Source organism: Oncorhynchus tshawytscha, linkage group LG13 (assembly GCF_018296145.1).
Source record: "Oncorhynchus tshawytscha isolate Ot180627B linkage group LG13, Otsh_v2.0, whole genome shotgun sequence".
Lineage (NCBI taxonomy): Eukaryota > Metazoa > Chordata > Actinopteri > Salmoniformes > Salmonidae > Oncorhynchus > Oncorhynchus tshawytscha.
In genome coordinates, this window is record NC_056441.1 from 43955419 (window position 1) to 43977501 (window position 22083).

Genomic DNA, 22083 nt, shown 5'->3' on the forward strand with positions numbered 1-22083 from the left:
ACAACAACTTTATATTGGAGTTGTGCCTGTTGTCATAGAGATAGGACTCATCGTGGTTATAACCTGTTTTAACATAGACATTGTCGTTGAGGGGATTCAATCATTTTAAAGTAGTCAACTTTAACACTTTATGTGTTGGGAGCAATCATCCAATGCAAAAAAGATAATTGACCACTTAAAAATTGAGATGTCCTCAATGACGCTGCCATGCTGTCATCCTCTATTTTTCTATGTGGCTTGCTGTTAAAACTGTATCTGCCATCTTATTGGCTAGAATGGTCCCACCTGGTCTCTCCTCCTCCCGCCTGCCTTCCATCTTTAAGGACATGTATTTCCATTTTTAGAGCGCTCAATCGACTGTCTTGTCAATATAATAGACAATCTTTGACTGTAGTAATGTATGGTATAAATTGATGCCATTTAGTGCCCCTTCAGAAAGTATCAGATGCATAACTTCTGTGTTAAAAAAAAAGACAATTACATACGAGCATAATATAGGTTTTCTTAATTTTGTAAATGTGTATTCAATATTTAAGGTTTTATTAAAGTGGTCAAATGTGGTTCAGGATGAAGATTTAAAGGGTTACAATAAATTACAATAGGCCTACAGGTGTCCAACACAGACAGAGACAAAACTGTACAGTTTATTTTAGAATCTGACGAAAGTGGGAAGCAATGGTGGAACAGATGGGCAATCCACTGCAACAGGGTTGAAGTCAGGCGGGAAGTCTGGACAAATATAGCTCAGTACAGACGTGTCAATGTACGGCTGGTTGAAGATGCCTCCCCTCCGGTATATAATGTGCACATGCAAGCATCTTATCATCAGTGAAAGAAGGGGTCTGTATCCATTACCTGACACCAATTTCACCTGCGCGCGTCAATCAAGCCGTTTTCGTTACACAACACATCACTTTGGTTGGTTGTTCTTTTTAAGGGAGGTAACGCAAACGGCCATATTGACATCCCATTGGAAAACACTGTGCAGCATCGGAGTGACGCAGCTTGGAATTCCCAAATATCCGATGATCACGACCGGAATGCTGCCTGTAAAATAAAATTACCAGGACTATCGGAGCTAAAACGTTGAAATTGAAGTGAAATAAGCGGGGTAAGAATATGCTATTTACATGTATTTTATTATTTAGGGGAAAGTATTGTGTGTGTGTGGTCAACGCGTGGCTATTGTACGCGGAAGCGAGTGCTTAAATGTGGGAGTGATTGCATGCAGCCTTCGTTTACCATTGGAAGTTGAACAAAGTAGGCTATATAGTGTCTACAAACATTTTGTTTCCAGTGAATTTGGCGTCATGACTTCTACTCTTACTTTACTTCACTTCTCACAGGAGCAAACTGATAATTCACACGACGGAAATGTAAGACTCGGGCAAAAAAAGCTAACATGTCGCCTGGGTTTGTCAAATTAACCCACAGTTCTGAATTTGTTAGCGACCTTTAACAACTAGCCTCCAGCCTCATTGCCATCTGGATCTGACATTTTTTGGTCGTATCTGAGCGGCACAGAAGTATAGACACAATTGAGTCTACAGTGTGAGGCCCTAACCAAGCAATAATGAGGGTCCGTCTTTCTTTAAAATAGCCACTTACTCTATCGCGATTCCTTCAATGTTTGTCACTTATCAGTTGTCTCAATTTAAGTTGCAATAATGTAGTTTATCTTAATGTTAGGGTTTATATGCTGTTGCGTATGCTACAAATTACATTGATTGCAACTGGAGCTAGAATGTAGGCTATGCAGTATTTCTGTTTTTCTATTAATGTCAGATTCTTCACTGTAGGTGAACAATTTAGTGTAATATGATCTCTGATACAATGTTGGTTTGAAAAGCACTTTTCCAGTACACTGGCATGATATTTTTTTTCTTCTCTACTGATACTTTATTAGGCCTATATGAATTTAATTTGTGCAAATGCATGATGAGAACCCAGTGCAAGTAGATCACAGTCCTCCTGGCCTATATGTAGATCCTGCAGACATTGTGAAACCACGGAGTTATTATTGGGTCATTCATAATTACATATTTGTTACAAGTGAGTGAATCTCTGTTCTCTGCAGAATACGTTGTAGTTTCTGTGCTGAGCCTCAAGGGGGCGATGTCTGACAACAGCAGCAGCACAGGTAGCAGCCGCAGCGGATCCTTGACCACCAGTTGGACCATGCTGTCCCCAGAGGTAAGATAGGTTGGTACAGGGTGTCTATGGTGTGCCAACCAGACCCATGTTTCAAATACTTAAATCAATTCAAATACTTTATGTGCCTGTTTGAGCTTGCCGGCCAAAAGTCCTAAAACTGCAAACACTGCCCATCTGGCACTCCAGGCAGATTCAAACAAATGCTGAAAGTAATTAAAATCCAGGTCTGGTGCCAACTGTAATGACAAGAGAATAGTCTGATCACCTCAACACAGTATTGGATGTCAGGTTAGTATTTTCAATGAGTTTTATATTACATTTCCATTAGATGAATAGATAACGGTTTAGTTGAGAATGATATGCCCTCTAATGAGATCATGATAACCTACTGCCTTCTACATTTCAGGAAGCGGCTGAAATTGTTGATCCTGTGGATGGTGGGACTGAGTGTCTTTGATGTCCCTAGTCTGTCAGAGGAAGTCGCAGGTACCTGGGCTCTCACACAATACGGTTTCCCTATGCTTTCTGTGTGGAGTATTGTGTTATTGTCCTAATGTATGGCTGTTGCATAATGAAGTCGTATGTGTGTGGATGTAATTTATTATTCAATGTGTTATGTCAATGTTGTTAACATTATGTTAATTTTGTTCCAGGGGCCACTGAAGAGTCTAAGCCGAGTGACCAGGAGACTCCAATAGAAACAGTGTTGTCAGAGGAGGGCCAACAGGTCTGTACTGTGAATCCCTAATGAACACACTTCTTTCTGAGGGCATCATTCTCACCGCATAATCTTTCATAATACAAAGTAAAAAATGGTGTCTTATGTTATTTGGTTATAACTCATTATTACCAATGACTATTAAGGTTTGTGCTTTTATTTTCATCTGATTGCCAGGAAATGGCTCCTGATACCTGTGAGGGCCCTGTCCCCTCCAGACCTACCCTGTTAAGCCCATCCCCGACTAGCGGTGTGCCCCTTGACCATGACCTGGAGAGTCAACCTGAACCCCCCATCATCCATTCTATGGTAACCAGCTCCCCCACTGACAATGAGCAACTCGCTGCCATGCCCTTTGTCACTCATGTCGACCTGGTTGTACCATTGGATGCATCCTTCACAGAACCACCCCCCTCAGAGGTTGAGCCTGAGTTAAGCCCTGAGAGCTCTCCTCTTGATACCCACACTGATACAGGCCCTGTACCTGAGAGTATTGCCCTAGAGACTAGTGCCCCTAGTGCCAAACACAACCTAAGCATTCACACAGAGACTCCCACCCCAACGGGCCCCCCATCTGACACTGTCACTGATATTGGCCCTGCCCCCGAAAGCCCAGCCCCTGATAGTCCTCCTCCAGATACCATTGGTTCAGAGGATGCAGCACAAGAGCCATCACTGGAAACGGGGGAGACAGAATTACCTGAAAAAGTGACCGATATACCAAATGAAAAAGGTATGGATGTGTACACTAGGTTGGAAATCAGGAAACATTTTCTGAGATGACATACTATTAACACTAGAACTGCTGGCTTTCACAGCCTGCAAGTACCCGCTAGAGAACGCAGTCTGGAATCCCTTTAAGCCTACACATCAGATTCACCTACTGTGCTGTAATCAACCTAAATATCTACCTTTGTATAAAAATATAATAATTTGTTTGATTGAATGTAGTCATGTCTTAAGAATATTTAGTTTATTTAGTTTATTTGTATATTTTGAAGTACATGTGCATACACATGTAAAGTACCAGTCAACAGTTTGGACACCTACTCATTCAAGGGTTTTTCTACATTGCAGAATAATAGTGAAGACCTCAACTATGAAATTACACATGATATCGTGTAGTAACCAAAAGTGTTAAACACTTTTTTTTGGTCACTACATGATTCCATATGTGTTACTTCATAGTTTTGATGTCTTCACTATTATTCTACAATGTAGAAAATAGTAAAAATAAAGAGAAACCCTTGAATGAGTAGGTGTCAACTTTGACTGGTACTGTATGTAATTATTCTACAAAGGCCTACTTCAACACTTTCTTGCAATAAAAAGACTACAAATTGTATCCATTTGATGAGTAATGGTAGGTAATATAATCCAGTCAAATAAATTATAAAATATGAATTCTTACAAATGCATAATAATACATGAATGCTTAAATGTTTTAAAAACATTATATATTTTTTTAATTATAAAAGAAATGGAAAGGCATTTGTCGACTGGTTTCCACGTTAAGAGTAACGTGAAGCATTTTTTTCTTCTTTTGGCTCTGTACTCCAAGTTTGGATTTGAATTCACATCCAGTCAAAATAATTTGCCAACACTTGAAAAATGTTGCAAACAGAAATGTAAAAGAAAGCCAACATCAGATAAAGACCCCACATTGTCATCACCATAGTGGATTTCAGGCTCAATATCCGCCATCCGACTCCAGTTCATCCAAATGTCAATGACCGTTGGACTATGGCGGTTCTATTGTTAACGCACCTCAACGCACAGCTACAAAAACAAAATTTGCGTTAGAATTCCTCAGAAGACAAATCTACATTCAGAGCATTCTCTACAATCTAAATACTTTTGCATAAATAGTTTCAATACCTTTAGTGCATGATTTTTTTTTAAATTCTCTGCATATTATCAATCTTTCTGCTCTTATTCTCTCCCTCTGCTAGAATCTCCCAGTAGCTTTGACTTTGGAAGAGCTGACACAAGTGCTGAGGAAGGAAATGGTCTGAGGAGGAGAATTGTGGCACCAACAATGACATCGGAGGAGGAAGATGATGAGGTGGAGTTCAAACTGGCAGAGGGGAAAGGGGGGAAGAAGGGCTTCTCTATGAACACCTGCATTGTGGCAGCCCTGGTCCTGCTCTGTCTAGGGTCCCTCTTCCTCTCTGGTAAGTTCAGCCTGAACCAGGTTGTTTAATTTTTGAAATGTAATTCCTTATGGAGTGGACAGTTGAATACACAGTGGCTCAACAATGCTTCATTATTTTGATCTATAGAAAGTCTACAGCCCCCTTGGATTTCTTCACATTTTATTGTCTTACTAATTGGGACTAAAATGTTTTTTGTTTTTTTTTGTCAACAAAATACTTGAAGGAAAAACTATATAATTATAAACTATATTTAAACGATTAATTAAAAATAAAACTCAAATATACCTTGATTAGATAAGTATTCACCCCCCTGAATCAATACATGTTAGAAACAACTTTTGGCAGTGATTACAGCTGTGAGTCTTGGTTAAATAATAAGAGCTTTGCACACCTGTATTGTGCAGTATTTGCCCATTTAAGAAAAGAAAAATATACATATATTCTTCAAGCTTTGTCAAGGTCTTGGGGATCATGGCTGGACAGAAATTTAAGTCTTGCCATAGATTTTCAAGCAAATTTAAGTCAAAACTGTTACTTGGCCGCTCAGCAACATTCACTGTCTTCTTGGTAAGCAACTCCAGTGTAGATTTGGCTTTGTGTTGTCGATAATTGTTCAGCTAAAAGGTGAATTCTTCTCCCAGTGTCTGGTGTAAAACAGACTGAAGCCGGTTTTGTCAGTGCTTAGCGCCATCCCGTTTGTTTTCATCCTAAAAAAACGCCACAGTTTTGCAATGTCAAGCATACCCATAACATGATGCAGCCACCACCATGGTTGCAAATAGAGGCAGTTACTCAGTGATGTTGGATTTGCACCAAACATAAGGCTTTGGATTAAAGGCCAAAAAGTGTATTCCTTTGCTGTGTTTTTTTGCAGTATTACTTTCATATTCTGTATATTTTTCTTTTCGCTCTGTCATTTAGGTTATTATCCTATAAGTTATCTCCCATCACAGCCATTGAAGCAGTTTTAAAATCACCAGTGGCGTCATCGTGACATCCCTAAGCTGTTTCCTTCCTGTCCAACAGCTCAGTTCAGAAGGACGACTGCATCTTTGTGTCTGGGTGGTTTAATACATCATCTACAGCATAATTATTAACTTGACCATGCTTAAAGATATATTCAATGTCTGATTTGTTATTGTTATCCAGCTACCAGTCACTGCCCTTCATGAGGCTTTCAAAAGCTCCCTCGTCTTTGTAGTTGAATCTGTGCTTGAAATTCAATACTTGACTGAGGCATCTTACAGATGTTGTAGGGGACAAGGGAAGGAGTGGTCATTCAAAAATCATGTCAGCCCCTATTATTCCACATGGAGTCCATATAACCTATGTGATTTGTTAAGCCAAAGGTTACTTCTGAACTCCTTTGTTTGCCTAAATGCAATGACTATTTTAGTTATGACATTCTTATTAATTTGTTTTCTTTTTGCATTTTCCTGTTCACTTTGACATGGACTATTTTGTTTAGATCAATTTGTAACCTTTTATTATTATTTATATATAACACTACCATTAAAAAGTTTGGGGTCACTTAGAAATTTCCCCTCATAAGTCCTCAACTGGCAGCCTCATTAAATAGTACCCACAAAACACCAGTCTCAACGTCAACAGTGAAGAGGCAACTCCAGAATGCTGGCCTTCTAGGCAGAGTTCCTCTGTCCAGTGTCTGTTTTTTTGCCCATCTTAATAATTTATTTTTATTGGCCAGTCTCAGATGGCTTTTTATTTGAAACTCTGCGAAGAAGGCCAGCGTCCTGGAGTCGCCTCTTCACTGTTGATGTTGAGACTGGTGTTTTGTGGGTACTATTTAATGAAGCTGCCAGTTGAGGACTTGTGGAGTCTGTTTCTCAAACTAGACACTAATGTACTTGTCCTGTTGCTCAGTTGTGCACCGGGGCCTCCCACTCTTTCTATTCTGGTTAGAGCCGGTTTGCGCTGTTCTGTGAAGGGAGTAATACACAGCATTGTACGAGATCTTCAGTTTTTTTGGCAATTTCATACATGGAATAGCCTTCATTTCTCAAACCAAGAATAGACTGACGAGTTTCAGAAGAATGTTATTTGTTTCTGGTCATTGTGAACCCACAAATGCTCCAGATACTCAACTAGTCTAAAGATGGACAGTTTTATTGCTTCTTTAATTAGAACAACAGTTTTCAGCTGTGCTAACAATTGCAAAAGGGTTTTCTAATGCTCAATTAGCCTTTTAAAATTATAAACCTGGATTAGCTAACACATCGTGTCATTGGAACACTGGAGTGATGGTTGCTGATAATGGGCCTATGTAGATATTCTGTTTCCAGCTACAATAGTAATTTACAATATTAACAATGTCTACATTGTATTTTCTGATCAATTTGATTTTAATGGGCAAAATGTGTTTTTCTTTCAAAAACAAGGACATTTCTAAGTGACCCTAAACTTTTGAAAGTGTTGTTTTTTTGTGTGTGTGTTGGGTGTAGTCTTTCTATTGGCTTTGTATCTAGTAATCATCAGCAGTCGTCATTGCAGCAGGGAGTTCTTTCATCCTGCAGCGCAGAGGACTTGAGGTGTAACATCTGTTAATGATTTGAAAACTGAAATTAGACAAGTTGAGAGAGCTGACAAATTACACTTCAAGGTCATTAATGCAATAGACTGCAATGGCATCAGTGTTTTTATTTTGGAAATAAACTATTTAGTCATGTGCCTTTTTAATATACGTTACAAAAGTTTGGAAAATGTTTTATTTTCTTTTTTGACAGATGACTCGGATGAGCTGAGTGGGGCAGAACAAAACCAGGTCTGTTCCTCTATCCTACTTCCTACCTTTCAACAATGTTGTATTGGGGTGGAAGTTAAAGGAATTGGACAAATTTAGAGAAGAATGTGTAATAGAATGATATTAAAGGGACAATCTGCTGTTCAAACAACGACAAAGCGACCACGCTGCCACTGTTTTGGTAAACTGCTGAGGGATGGGGCTGGAGAAATTTAACTTTTAAATTCATACACAAAGCTATGGACTCGGACTGACCATCCATGACATCCAAATTATAGTTTTACCCATCTTTTAAGGCTATACAGTATTTACAATTTTACATTGGTGTATAACAAGCTTATATTTTGCGTTCTGATGGGGTATTTCTTATATTTTTTAAATTCTAGGGGTGTATTTCATTTAAAAGTCAAGAAATTGATGTACCAATGGCAGATTGACCCTTTAAATCAGTAATTAACATCTTCCTTATTAAACTAAACTTTTATAAGATATTTATTGTTCCAATCTTCGCTTTACGCTGTTTGCCCATACACAGTTGAGGTCAGAAGTTTACATACACCTTAGGCAAATACATTTTAAACTCAGTTTTTCACAATTCCTGACAATTAATCCTAGTAAAAATTCCCTGTTTTAGGTCAGTTAGGATCACCACTTTATTTTAAGAATGTGAAATGTCAGAATAATATATTTATTTGAGCTTTCATCACATTCCCAGTGGGTCAGAAGTTGACATACTAATTGAGTGTATTTGGTAGCATTGCTTTTAAATTGTTTAGCTTGGGTCAAATGTGTCAGGTAGCCTTCCACAAGCTTCCCACCATAATTTGGGTGAGTTTTGGCCCAGTCCTCCTGACAGAGCTGGTGTAAATGAGTCAGGTTTGTAGGCCTCCTTGCTCGCACATGCTTTTTCAGTTCTGCCCACAAAGGACTTTGTTGTCCTTAAGCCATTTTGCCACAACTTTGAAAGTATGCTTGGGGTCCATTTGGACAACCCATTTGCGACCAAGCTTTAACTTCCCGATTTGATGTTGCTTCAATATATCCACATAATATTCCTGCCTCATGATTCTATCTATTTTGTGAAGTGCACCAGTCCCTCCTGCAGCAAAGCACCCCCACAGGGGCTGCCACCCCTGTGCTTCACTGTTGGGATGGTGGTCTTCGAGCTCGCCAGCCTCCCCCCTTTTCCTCCAAACATAACGATGGTCATTATGGCCAAACAGTTCTTTTTTTGTTTCATCAGACCAGAGGACATTTCTCCCATGTGAAGTTGCAAACTGCAGTCTAGCTTTTTTTATGGAGGTTTTAGAGCAGTGACTTCTTCCTTGCTGAGCTGCCTTTCAGGTTATGTCGATGTATTACTGTGGATATAGATAATTTTGTACATGTTTCCTTCAGCATTTTCACAAGGTCCTTTGCTGTTGCTGAGCGATATGACATACTATTGTTTGTATAGATGAACATGGTACCTTCAGGCATTTGGAAATTGCTCCCAAGGATGAACCAGACTTGTGGATGTCTACAAAAATCTGATGTCTTCCCTGATTTACTTTAGATTTTTCCCATGATGTCAAGGAAAGAGGCACTGAGTTTGAAGGTAGACCTTGAAATACATCCACAGATACACCTCCAATTGACTCAAATGATGTCAATTAGCCTATCATGGCTTTAGAAGCTTCTGATATCATTTTCTGGAATTTTCCAAGCTGTTTAAAGACACAGTCAACTTAGTTTGTCATCTTCTGACCCACTGGAATTGTGATACAGTGAAATTGTCACGCCCTGGTCTTAGTATTTTGTGTTTTCTTTATTTATTTGGTCAGGCCAGGGTGTGACATGGGTTTATTTTGTGGTGTGTTTTTTGTAGGTTTTGGGATTGTGGCTTAGTGGGGTGTTCTAGCAAAGTCTATGGTTGCCTGAGGCGGTTCTCAATCAGAGGCAGGTGATTCTCGTTGTCTCTGATTGGGAACCATATTTAGGCAGCCATATTCTTTGAGTGTTTTGTGGGTGATTGTTCCTGTCTCTGTTAGTTTACACCAGTTTAGGCTGTTTCGGTTTTCACGTTACGTTTATTGTTTTTGTATTATTCGTGTTTCGTCTTCATTAAAGATGTATATTATCAACCAACGCTGCATTTTGGTCCGACTCTCCTTCAACGGAAGAAAACCGTAACAGAAATAATCTGTAAACAATTGTTGGAAAAATTACTTGTCATGCACAAAGTAGATGTCTGAACCGACTTTCCAAAACTAGTTTGTTAAGAAGAAATTTGTGGAGTGGTTGAAAAATGAGTTTACATGATTCAAGTGGATGTAAACTTCTGACTTCAACTGTTTATAACTACTGTGTTGATTGTATGCAATGCTGATTTATTGATTATATTGTGTTGTGGATTTACAAGATAGGTACAATGTTGGATACTTCCATTCAAGGGTTTTTTAATATTTTCTGCATTGTGGAGGAATAGTGAAGACATCAACTATGACGTAACACCTGGAATAATCTAGTAACCAAATAAGTGTTAAACAAATCAGTGTCCACCCTTTGCAGCAATGACAGCTTTGCACACTCTTGGCATTCTCTCAACCAGCTTCACCTGGAATGTTCTAACAGTCTTGAAGGAGTTCCCACATATGCTGAGCGCTTGTTGGCTGCTTTTCCTTCACTCTGCAGTCCAACTCATCCCGAACCATCTCAATTGGGTTGGTGGTTGTGGAGGCCAGGTCATCTGCCTTGAATTCTAAATAAATCACACATGCAAAACCTCACATGCAGAGATCATCCGTTCACCTACTCTGCGTCTCACTAAGACATGGAGGTTGGAACCCAAATCTCAAATTTGGACTCATCAGACCAAAGGACAGATTTCCACTGGTCTAATGTCCATTGCTCATGTTTCTTAGCCTAAACAAAGTATTCTTATTGGTGTCCTTTAGTAGTGGTTTCTTTGCAGCAATCTGAACTGTTGATGTCTGTTATTTGAACTCTGAAGCATTTAGTTGGTCTGCAATTTCTGAGGCTGGTAACTAAACTTCTCCTCTGCAGCATAGGTAACTCTGGGGCTTCCTTTCCTGTGGTGGTCCTCATGAGAGCCAGTTTCATCATAGCACATGATGGTTTTTGCGACTGCACTTGAAGAAACTTTCAAAGTTCTTGATTTTCCGAATTCCCTGAACTTCATGTCTTGAAGTAATGGACTGTCGTTTCTCTTTGCTTATTTGAGCTGTTCTTGCCATAATATGGACATGGACTTTTGACCAAATAGGGCTTTCTGCTGTACCACCCCTACCTTGTCACAACTGATTGGCTCAAATGCATTAAGAAGGAAAGAAATTCCTCAAATGAACTTTTAACAAGGCACACCTGTTAATTGAAATGCATTCCAGGTGACTACCTCATGAAGCTGGTTGAGATAATGCCAAGCTGTCAAGGCAAAGGGTGGCTACTTTGAAGAATATCAAATATATTTAGACTAGTTTAACACTTTTTTTTGTAGTATTGATGTCGTCACTATTATTCTACAATTTAGAAAATAGTAAAAATAGAAACCCATGAATGAATAGGTGTGTCCAAACCTTTGACTGGTACTGTATATAGTGCTGTGTTGTTGATTGTCTGTGATTTGTATTCTGCTGGACAGGACTGGCTAAACGATCCTCAGAAGATGAAGGAGCTTTTGGACAAACTGACACAAGAAAATCATCAAATCTCCCAGTTAGAAACACAGCTCCAGGTCAGACCATGAACCATATTATTATTTTGGAGTGGCTGCGGATCCAACTTTTTCGTGATCTTCAGTCAACTGGACTAAAAGATCCATTGCTTCCCGACGCCTCTGCATATGTGTGGATCACAATCTGAGCATGTGTATATTCTCTACTTTAAGCACCGAGAACGGGCTACTCAAGCGAATGTTGCTTGTTTAATAAAGTTAGATCAAAGCTGAATTAATGTCTGCAATATCACAATGATCACAGTATTCTACGTTTCATTTATATTTGGTTCTGTTATGTACTTCCTATGAATATTATGTGATCTTGCAGACAATAATTCAGTTTTGATCTGACACTTATTAAACAAGCACCATTCGCCCGAGTACTCTGTTTTCTGCGCGTAAAGGAGAGAATATACATGTGCAGAACTTTGAGCCGCACAAATTTTATTGGTCACATTCACATATTTAGCAGATGTTATTGCAGGTGTAGGAACACAAGCATTTTGCTAGCTCCAACAGTGCAGTAGTAGCTAACAATTCATGTCAATACACTTAAATCTAAAAGTAAAAGAATTGGAATACAGAAATATATAAATATGAGTACGAGCAATGTCTGAGTGGCTCGCGCATACTCAGAAGCTACGGATCTTTGGACTTAAAGATCCCCAAAAAGTCGGAGCCACGGCCTAATTATTTTTAAGAAATATTTTTAGAATCATTATGTCCTTTTCCCCCTCTCTGGTTATAGGCCCATAAAGAAGAACTTGACTCGGCACTAAATGCAGGATCAGCAACGGGTAATGAAAACAGAAAAGGAGATCTGGAGCAAGAAAATACTATGAAAGAAGAGCTGTCATCCCTGCCTGGCCTGAAGGAGGAGCTGGAGTCGCTGAGGGCCAGAGTGACCGAACTGTCCCAACTCACTGCAGGTACAGTGCCTTTCTTCCACTGCTCATATTAATTTGTTTGGTAATGTACAGTCGTAGCCAAAAGTTGGGAATGACACATTATTTTTCAGTCTTCTGCCTCAATTTGTATGATGGCAATTTGCATATACTCCAGAATGTTATGAAGAGTGATCAGATTAATTGCGAAGTCCCTTTTTGCCAAATGAACTGAATCTCCAAAAAACACTTCCACTGCATTTCAGCCCTGCCACAAAAGGACCAGCTGACATGTCAGTGATCCTCTCGTTAACACAGGTGTGAGTGTTGAGGAGGACAAGGCTGGAGATCACTCCGTCATGCTGATTTGAGTTCGAATAACAGACTGGAAGCTTCAAAAGGATGGTGGTGCTTGGAATCATTGTTCTTCCTCTGTCAACCATGGTTACCTGCAAGGAAACACGTGCCGTCATTATTGCTTTGCACAAAAAAGGAAAAACGGGCAAGGATATTGCTGCCAGTAAGATTGCACCTAAATCAACCATTTATCGGCTCATCAAGAACTTCAAGGAGAGCGGTTCAATTGTTGCGAAGAAGGCTCCAGGGCGCCCAAGAAAGTCCAGCAAGCACCAGGACCATCTCCTAAAGTTGATTCAGCTGCGGGATCGGCAGGTGTGAGTGCATCTGCACGCACAGTGAGGCGAAGACTTGAGGATGGCCTGGTGTCAAGAAGGGCAGCAAAGAAGCCACTTCTCTCCAAGAAAAACATCAGGGACAGACTGATATTCTGCAAAAGGTATAGGGATCGGATTGTTTGGGGCATCCGGAAAAAAGCTTGTCCAGAGAAGACTAGGTGAGCGCTACAATCAGTCCTGTGTCGTGCCAATGGTAAAGCATCCTGTGTAACAGCGTTCGTCTGTTGAAAGAGGAGCGGACCAAAATGCAGCGTGGTGGTTACTCATGTTCTTTAATGAAAATGAACAAACGAACAATACAAAACAACAAACGTAACGCGATAGGCTGTATAGGTTATCTTGTGACAACTAACACAGAGACAGGAACAATCACCCACAAACACACAGTGAAACCCAGGCTACCTAAATATGGTTCCCAATCAGAGACGAGAATCACCTGACTGATTGAGAACCGCCTCAGGCAGCCATAGACTATGCTAGACAACCCACAAAACCCCAAGACAAAAACGCACCACAAAAACCCATGTCACACCCTGGCCTGAACAAATAAATGAAGACAAACATAACATACTACGACCAAGGCGTGACATCCTGAGACCATTCATGTGTGGGGTTGCTTCACAGCCAAGGGAGTGGGCTCACTCACAATTTTGCCTAAGAACACAGCCGTGAATAAAGAATGGTACCAACACATCCTGAGAGCAACTTCTCCCAACCATCCAGGAACAGTTTGGTGATGAATAATGCTTTTTCCAGCATGATGGAGCACCTTGCCATAAGACAAAAGTGATAACTAAGTGGCTCGGGAACAAAACATCGATATTTTGGGTCCATGGCCAGGAAACTCCCCAGACCTTAATCCCATTGAGAACTTGTGGTCAATCCTCAAGAGACCGGTGGACAAACCAAAAACCCACAAATCCTGACAAACTCCAAGCATTGATTATGCAAGAATGGGCTGCCATCAGTCAGGATGTGACAGCATGCCAGGGTGGATTGCAGAGGTCTTGAAAAAGAAGGGTCAACACTGCAAATAATGACTCTGCAACAACTTCATGTAATTGTCAATAAAAGCCTTTGACACCTTATGAAATGCTTGTAATTATACCTCAGTATTCTGTAGTAACATCTGCTGCTTCAATGTCTTTAGATATTTTTGTCAAACTTTGAAATTTATATTTGTGTCATTCTCTCAACTTTTGGCCTCGGCATTATACATAAGTCAATTTTGGTCAATTTGAATAATAATGCACCCGGAGCTCCTGAGTGGCGCTGTGGTCTAAGGCACTGCGTCTCGGTGCTAGCGTCGTCACTACAGACCCTGGTTCAATTCCAGGCTGTATCACAACCGGACGTGATTGGGAGTTCCATAGGGCAGCGCACAATTGGCCCCGCACTGTCCAGGTTAGGGTTTGGCTGGGGTGGGCGTCATTGTAAATAAGAATTTGTTCTTAACTGACTTATCTTGTTAAATGTAAGGAAGAAAACAATGGAAATTCCAATAACTTCTCAATGAGCTAAAAACTCTAAGCTTTTTATTTCAAGTTGTTCCTTTTTATTTTTTTATTTTTTTAAATTCAAATCAAATAATTAATTGAATGCCTTCAATTTGAGTTTACCCTCACCCTGATCAAAGTGAACTGTATGGTTCAGTGGAGGTTTTATTACTGCTGTAAGTCTGCTTCAACATGCATGTGACAATCATACGAGCTGTTTTAGAATACTCCATACTAACTGTACTATTTGTGACTTGAGTGTATATTGTATGCTTATTGGTCATAATCTGGATGTAGTTAGTATGCCTAAAGTTTGCAGATGTCGTACTAAATTTGCCAAAATTTGAAGTATACACGCAGTGGACACTATCTGTACTTTTACGGCCCATAATGCAATTCTTCAGGAAATGGGCATGCTTCACATCGTTTTCAGATTTGAATAGAATGGCGGAAAATATGCAGCCGAAGTACAACGAGAGCGGATAGAAATTCATTGCTTCAACTAATTATGACATGTTAAAATGTTGAGCAATGTAATGACTTTTCAAATAAGTTACCTTTCACGTTATGTTGGCTGACAATTTGTTAGCTATGCTGTCCTTACGAACCACATAGCATACCATTACACTATGTACCGGTATGTTACCTAGCTAACGTTACCTAACATTAGTTGGCTACTTATACATCAAACTTGCCAGTATATTAACTATATGCTATCTAACTACCCAACGTTTATTGCCTTGATTATTCCCGTCATTCTTAGCTAAATGGTATTGTCGTCGTGCGTTCTCAATGGGTATTCATTCGGGTGCTTTTGTAAATTCGCTTTGGATATCTACTCAGATTTGAGCACTCGTCTGTGTGTACCAGAGCACAGAATAATGAATTTACGAGAGCTCAACACCCGTTGAATATGGCCAGTGTCAGTAACCGTTGGCAACAATTTAATTACGCTTTTTTGCCAACAGCACAGTTAGTCTCCAATGCTCTGGATAACATAAACGGCCAAACCAGCTCTGTTAGGGCGAGTAAAATGGTCCTAGTGGTCTCATTTTTGTCTGGAAGTAGCTGGCAAGCTAGCCAATATTCGCTTAGGTGCTTGACAGTTGTAAGGTCAGAACGGCTCACATCAACCCTACTCCTCAGCCCGAGCGTCCAGTGTGCGCTCCGAGAGCGACACGCTCTGAGTCTACGAGCAGACTTTAGCACTCCAGATTGAATTTAAGGACAATAGTTCAAATGTCTAACTAGTCATTTGTTATGCTAACTAGCTAGCAGGAGGTTACATAGCAACAGCATTAACTTCATTAACAGCATTAACTCTTCGCCGGTAGACAGGCGAAGAGCTAGTACACTCAACTGAAAGGTTACCGTTTGTTTACAGTATACTGTAAACAAAGTAGTGTGTGTATATGCTCATTAAGTATACAGTATGTTAGTATGAGTATTCAATCACAGCTCTGGTTTGGTAGCTGAATGTGCTGTAACTCACTGATTTTGTTCTGATAATGTCTACCTCAGCCAACCAGGATACAGCCCCACTGCCCTCAAGCCCAACTCCACCACCTACTGGTCAACCTGGAATTAGCAACCAGAGTAGCACCACAGTAGTGCCCGAAAGGAGGAGTGACCTGAGAGAGGGTGCCAGGGTGAAGGAAGAGCTTCAGAGGCAGAAGGTGCTGTTGGAGGAAAGCAGGAAGAGACTGGAGGGGAGGAAGAAGGATGAAGGATACCAGAAGAGGGTAAGGGAGAGCCTGGCTGATATCCAGAGGAGGCTCAGTGAGCAGGTGGAGAAGATGGGGAGGATTGAGGGCAAGAAAAAGCCATGGGAAAGCAGGAACAAGGATGGGAAAAAAGGCAAGGACCACAGCAAAGGCCACTGGAAAAAGGAAGAGAAGGAGTGGAAGGGAGAGAAGTACTGGAAACACTGCATGGAGGGCAGATGGAAGGAGAAGGATGAGAGGGACTGGAAGGCTAACAAAGAGAACTCTCATAAAGAGAGCTGCAAGAAATCCCAGGATAAATGGGAGAGGGAGAAGAACGAGCGCAGGCTGGACAGGGATAAAAGAAAGCAGGAGAGGCTCTGGCAGTCCAGGAAAGACTACAAGAAAGAGTCCAATCACCATCAACACGACTCCAACTATCAGGAGCAACATCAGCCCCACCAATATGAACACACCAGCTTCTGGAAGCACCAGGAAGAGAAACTTGGACGCAACATTCGCCCCCTGGCGGGCTGCAGCAGTGTTGAGGACTGCGCTAGCCAGGAAGGCCTCGTTCCCGTGGAACTGTCTGAATTTGAGGAGTTGTTAGACGGCTACCTGAGCAAGCTGGAGGGGGCTACGTCGGACAGCAAGGCCGAGATCCAGAAGCTGGCCGCCATGTTTTTCCGAGACGGTGTGTTCGTCCATGACAAAGTTCTCTTCAGTGACTTCGTTGAAGATGTGGCGGACATTTTAGAGGACATGGTGGACATTTTGGAGGATGATGACTCCCTGGAGGAGGCGATGGAGGAGTTTGAGCGAGAAGCTTTGTGGAAGTTTGCAGCCACTACATAGATAGAAATAATCCAGAAGATGCAACATCAAGATACAGCACTGGTATTCCATGGTGGTATACAGCAGGTGTTTTAAAGTTTCCGAAACAAGGAGTGATCTTGCATTTCGTAAACATGTCCCTATCTCTGCATCTATAATTAGCTGAAATCGTTCTTGTCTTTTGGGACTCGGTCGTTACCTCCTTGTCAGTTCATGTCATGTTTTCAATTCCAAGCCCTACATGTTGACAGTTGTGTGGAGTTGATTTGCATAAAGTGTTTGGCACTTGTAATGTCGCAGTTCAAGATTAGAACAGGATAAGATTCACAGCAATGTGAACTCTATGTTCCCACAACAACTGATTGCCAATCAGTCTCTCCTCTGTTGTCATCGTCAGGATCAGATCTAGTTGAACCGGTTCTGTATCAGCTCTGATAGCTTCTGTTGTATCAGCTCTATACAGTGCTGTGTAGGCGCTAGGCCCTTAGTGGTTGGTTTCTGTTTTTTGCTAATTGTCTTACCATTTGAGTATAATGGTCGGTGAAAGCAGAACATTCTGGAACATTTTAATGAAAGCAGAAGGTGCCCTGCCAAGCCAGGACGGGGGCCCAGCTCTGCTGCCTCAATCGCTTTGGCACAAGCAGGAGTTCTTACTACTTATTCACACTGAGCTCATGTGGTGTCCTAACGTGGCAGGAATCAATTCTAATATAGCTCAGTGTACTATGCTGAGTTAGACATTGATAAATGAGTGCAAAACCAAATTGGCAATTTGACACATCTGAACTATTGTTTTTGACACATTTTGATCAGTCAATGGTATTTTCAATAAGCACTCTTATTGGTTGCATTTTCCTTTTTATAGTTATTTTGATTACGGTGATATAACCTGGAAAATATGTCTGAGATCGGTTTAACTGATGTTTTGTCACGTAAATGCCATTTACCTTGAGTTCATGCAAGATTTCAAAGTCAAACTAAGTACAAGGTTATGACATTAGTACATATTAAAAGAAATGGATGGTACTTTACAAGAGTTGAACCTGTATACATTTCTGGATGACTGTTTTTATTTTTATCTGTTGTCACACTCACTGTCAGGTTTTAATAGCTTTTTTGTTTTTTTTAAAGAACGGTAAGACTCGTCCCTAATTTAACTTAGCATTTTAACATCAAACCAACACTAGCTGTTCAAATGTCATGTCCTTTAAAGTATATAATGTGAAAGAAATTGCTTAAGTTTTATTTTGAAGATTTTGTTTCTTCCAACGATGTGCCTTTTATTTATAAGTCCATTTTCACACTTGTCTGTCAAACACTGTCAATCCATCTAAATTGGTTTGCTTCTGTAAGCTGAAGAATTCAAACTATTTGTTAACTTGATTGGTTATGGTCTGGTTATTTTTTTTGGTCTTTTGTGAAGAGAAAAAATGTAGGTTACTCCTTTTGTGAATTTAATAAGATATAGTAAGTAATATTTTAATGTTTTTGGTTGAATCTAAAACCTGTAAATGTAAATTCATTGTTCAAGCTTTTTGACCAAAGAAGTGTAGCGATGATGTGGATAAATACTTAAAATAATAAGCAACTTGAGCGGTTATAAACAAACTGCATAAAATGAGGATTTTTTTTTTTTTTTTTTAACTCTCCAAAATGCACATGATTACATGTGTAACAAAATGTTATTTTACAATGGACATATCCTTTAGATAACTTAGGAGTCAGGGCAGTCCCAGTTTAGCATTTAATAAAATTGAGTTAAGTTGAATGTAGTCTAGTCTCAGCAGCCGTCTCTTAGTGGGTTTGTGTTGTACTTTTAAATTAAGATTACAATAAAAATCTTCATCTTGAAAGATAATGTATTTTAATTTTTTTACAAATATATATTTCCCTCTGTCTAAAGGCTTGTTCACACTGGCAGTTTGTAGCTTGCTACATAACTTTTGAGTGACAGGAAGCACGAGCACCACCGCCAATCAGCCTGCACCAATGTGCTCACACCTGTCGTTACTATGACAAATAGCCATATCAGCAAATAACTGCTGTCTGAACACGCATATATACAATTTGGTCACTTAACTTGCTGTTTGGACAATCAGTATTCTAAAATGAATTTGATTAACAACTGATTTGAGAATTTAGGCAGTGTGAACCGGGCTTAGGTGTACGTCACTTACGCTACTGGCGGAGGAGGGGGAAGTACATAAATGTGTGGAATTAATCTTTTGTGTCCACATTACTAGACATTTATGACGCAGACTAATCCCTTGTAAGTAATAAGAAACTAAGAACCTCAAAGAAACATGCACATGTCCACACGTAACACACCCCCTTAGCACTCTATGTGTGTCCCAAATGGCACCCTATTCCCTTTATAGTCCACTACTTTTGACCAGGGTCCTATACAAATGGCCTAAACGGGGAATAGGGTGCCGTTGGGGACGTAACCTATGAGTGACTGGACAGATCCTGACCAGATGAACTGATTAGTAAAACAGTCAGTAATGATGGATGTTTTCTGTCCAACACTTTAAACCCGCAGAGGCTGTCATACCTATCATTCTACATCCCACAAACACCTGGTCAGGCAGAGGCTCTAATACTGGGCCTCCGCACTAGGCCGAGCTACATAGTGAACAGGATGGAGAGAAAAAAGGAAAGAGTGGAGAGACGACGATTCTCCACACCTGCTGGCTGCTGCAACCAGACCATACTTCACGAGGTGGGATGAAATATGACTGGTTTTCATTTTAATACTGTTTTGTCTTTCCTCTCAATCTGATTTTATGTTGTTTTCTGGATTACCATGATTTAGTTGCTGGCTTTATTTCAGTATCTCTACAATGGATATAAATGTAACATGTATAGACTTTATAAGCAGACTTGTTTATTTCTCGTGTATTTGCAGTCACTCCATATTGAATCAATACAATGGACTTTGTCATCAACGTAGTTGTCTCCCAGTTCAAGACCTTTGCTGGGAATGATGGATCCTCAAACACCCTGAACAAAGAAGAGTTCAACAGCCTGGTGGCATCTCAACTACCTGCTTTTGTTAAGGTAAATGGTCATAAGTAGTGCACTACATCGGGCATAGTGTACCATTTGGGATGTAGCCTTAGCCCTCTTTAGCACCCACTTAATACTTGGCATCCATTTCGCAGTACATTATTATCTAGAGCAGTGAGTGAGTGGCTGAATGACAGCCTGATAACAAGCATCCTATATGTGGGTGATTGCAGGCCTAATCCTTGTCTGTGCAATTTCTATTGCTCTCGGATGAGCTTGCATACCCAAACACACACTCACGCACCCAAAGTAGTGCACTATATAGGGAATAGGATTTCTTTTGGGGACGCAGTCACTGCTCTGGCATAAACCTTCCATTTTATTCTGCAAAATGACACTAACCAAAGTTTGTCGAACTCCGACTCAGTGCCATATGATCTGTAGTATTCTTGACCATTAGATGGCAGAGTAGCCTTTCCATGCAGCTCATTGCTAATCCAGTCTGGGCCTGAATGGGTCACTGTCCACTCTTTCCTCTCTGATTGCCTGCAGAATACCAGCGATACAGGCGTCATCGAGCAGCACATAGGTTCGTTGGATGAAAACAACGACAGGGAGCTGACAGTTCTGGCAGCTGATTGGAAAACTTACCAACAAGCAAGGGGGCTTTTAGCCAATAAAAACAATTAAATTATCCTCTGTAGCTGTGTGGCAAGCTTTTAATCTGAATTGACATGCACAATTATTCAGTTGATAATTTTCTAAAGCAGGAGACTTTGAATAAAAGGATCCATTGTCTTAACTCTCCTGTCTATTTTTGGTTCATTGACATCTATTACTCAGAGACGCACTGGCCATAGGGCAATTCTGGAAAATGCCAGATTAGCTGGTCCATCTTTAGCTCAATGGGCCTGTCTAAATGGTGGATTGGAGGCCTAGAGGGGGAAATGGGCCTGCTCATTGGAAATGCCGGGGGGGAGATTTCTGGTCCCAGTCCGGCACTGTCCACCACCCTTTTGTACATCCTCTCATTTAGTGTGGTTGTATTACAACCTTTATTTAATAGCATAATTGGATAGTAACACTATACTGCTCCCACAATTACATGAGTTACAGTGATCCTATAGGGGTTCATAATGCCTGTACAAAGCAGCCTTTCCAATTGTTACACAGTGATGTAAGTGCAGTCTACATCCCTGCTGCTAACTACCATCTCTGTCTCCATTACCAGTCTACATTTTATCCTAGGTCAACAACAATACATTGGATACAGGAAAGTTGCTTGCCTGTCCATGTACTCTATTGTTTAATTACATGTACATTTTGTTTGTTTAGTGAATGGTCAAAAATAGTGCACTATATGGGGAAGTAGATGTTTCCATTGCAATTTTGATACTGGGCATCAGACTGTGTACTTTATATCATAATTAAACACAAGGTGCCAGTGTGGACGTGACTGCTGACAAAACACTGTCAGCAATGAGAAACACCGTGACACCCCCCCAGGGCGGGAGATTAGGCAGGACTAGACTTCTAAGTGGGATCAAAAGTTGTGTGTGTGAGAGCACATGCATTTCACTGCAGTGGTCTGGACATCCTCCTAAGGCAGTTACCACTTGATTGACTTGAGTCTGGGTGTATGAGAGGGGTAAAGATCACTACTGTCCACAAATTAGCCTAATGCCTCAATCACACCCACAGTACATTAATTTCCAATGGAACGCTGCATTTGCCTTGCAGCATTTCGTTGCAGAGAAAATTTCAGTGTGTTCTGTGTGGTGCATATGTAGGATTTATCGAAAGTATGCATCAAATTGTATTCATCAAAGGTGTAACAAAAATGGTAGTAGAGGATGAATGTTGAACTTTTGCTGCACACATGTCCAGATGTTGTGTACCATTTTATGGAATGACAGTGTTGGTGTGATCTAGGTGTAAATCTAAACTTGTGTTAATTT

General features: G+C 40.5%; 1 protein-coding gene and 1 pseudogene across 4 annotated transcripts; both read left to right on the plus strand.

The window, feature by feature from the left end:
- The first annotated feature begins 841 nt into the window (after window positions 1–841).
- LOC112266626 (pre-B-cell leukemia transcription factor-interacting protein 1) lies at window positions 842–18971 on the plus strand. 4 transcript variants are annotated; one of them, XM_024444286.2, is made up of 11 exons: window positions 842–1111; window positions 2078–2193; window positions 2341–2442; window positions 2561–2640; window positions 2808–2881; window positions 3050–3605; window positions 4825–5046; window positions 7773–7810; window positions 11430–11522; window positions 12253–12433; window positions 16101–18971. In XM_024444286.2, the coding sequence occupies exons 4-11, from the start codon at window positions 2589–2591 to the stop codon at window positions 17135–17137; spliced, it is 2253 nt and encodes a 750-aa protein (XP_024300054.1). In that variant the 5' UTR covers window positions 842–1111; window positions 2078–2193; window positions 2341–2442; window positions 2561–2588; the 3' UTR covers window positions 17138–18971. The 4 variants fall into 4 exon arrangements, with proteins under 4 accessions (XP_024300054.1, XP_024300052.1, XP_024300051.1 ...); XM_024444284.2 differs by having other exon boundaries at window positions 2379–2442; XM_024444283.2 differs by lacking the exon at window positions 2341–2442 and having other exon boundaries at window positions 843–1111.
- Window positions 18972–19704: 733 nt separating this feature from the next.
- LOC112266627 lies at window positions 19705–20927 on the plus strand (annotated as a pseudogene).
- Window positions 20928–22083: the final 1156 nt, after the last annotated feature.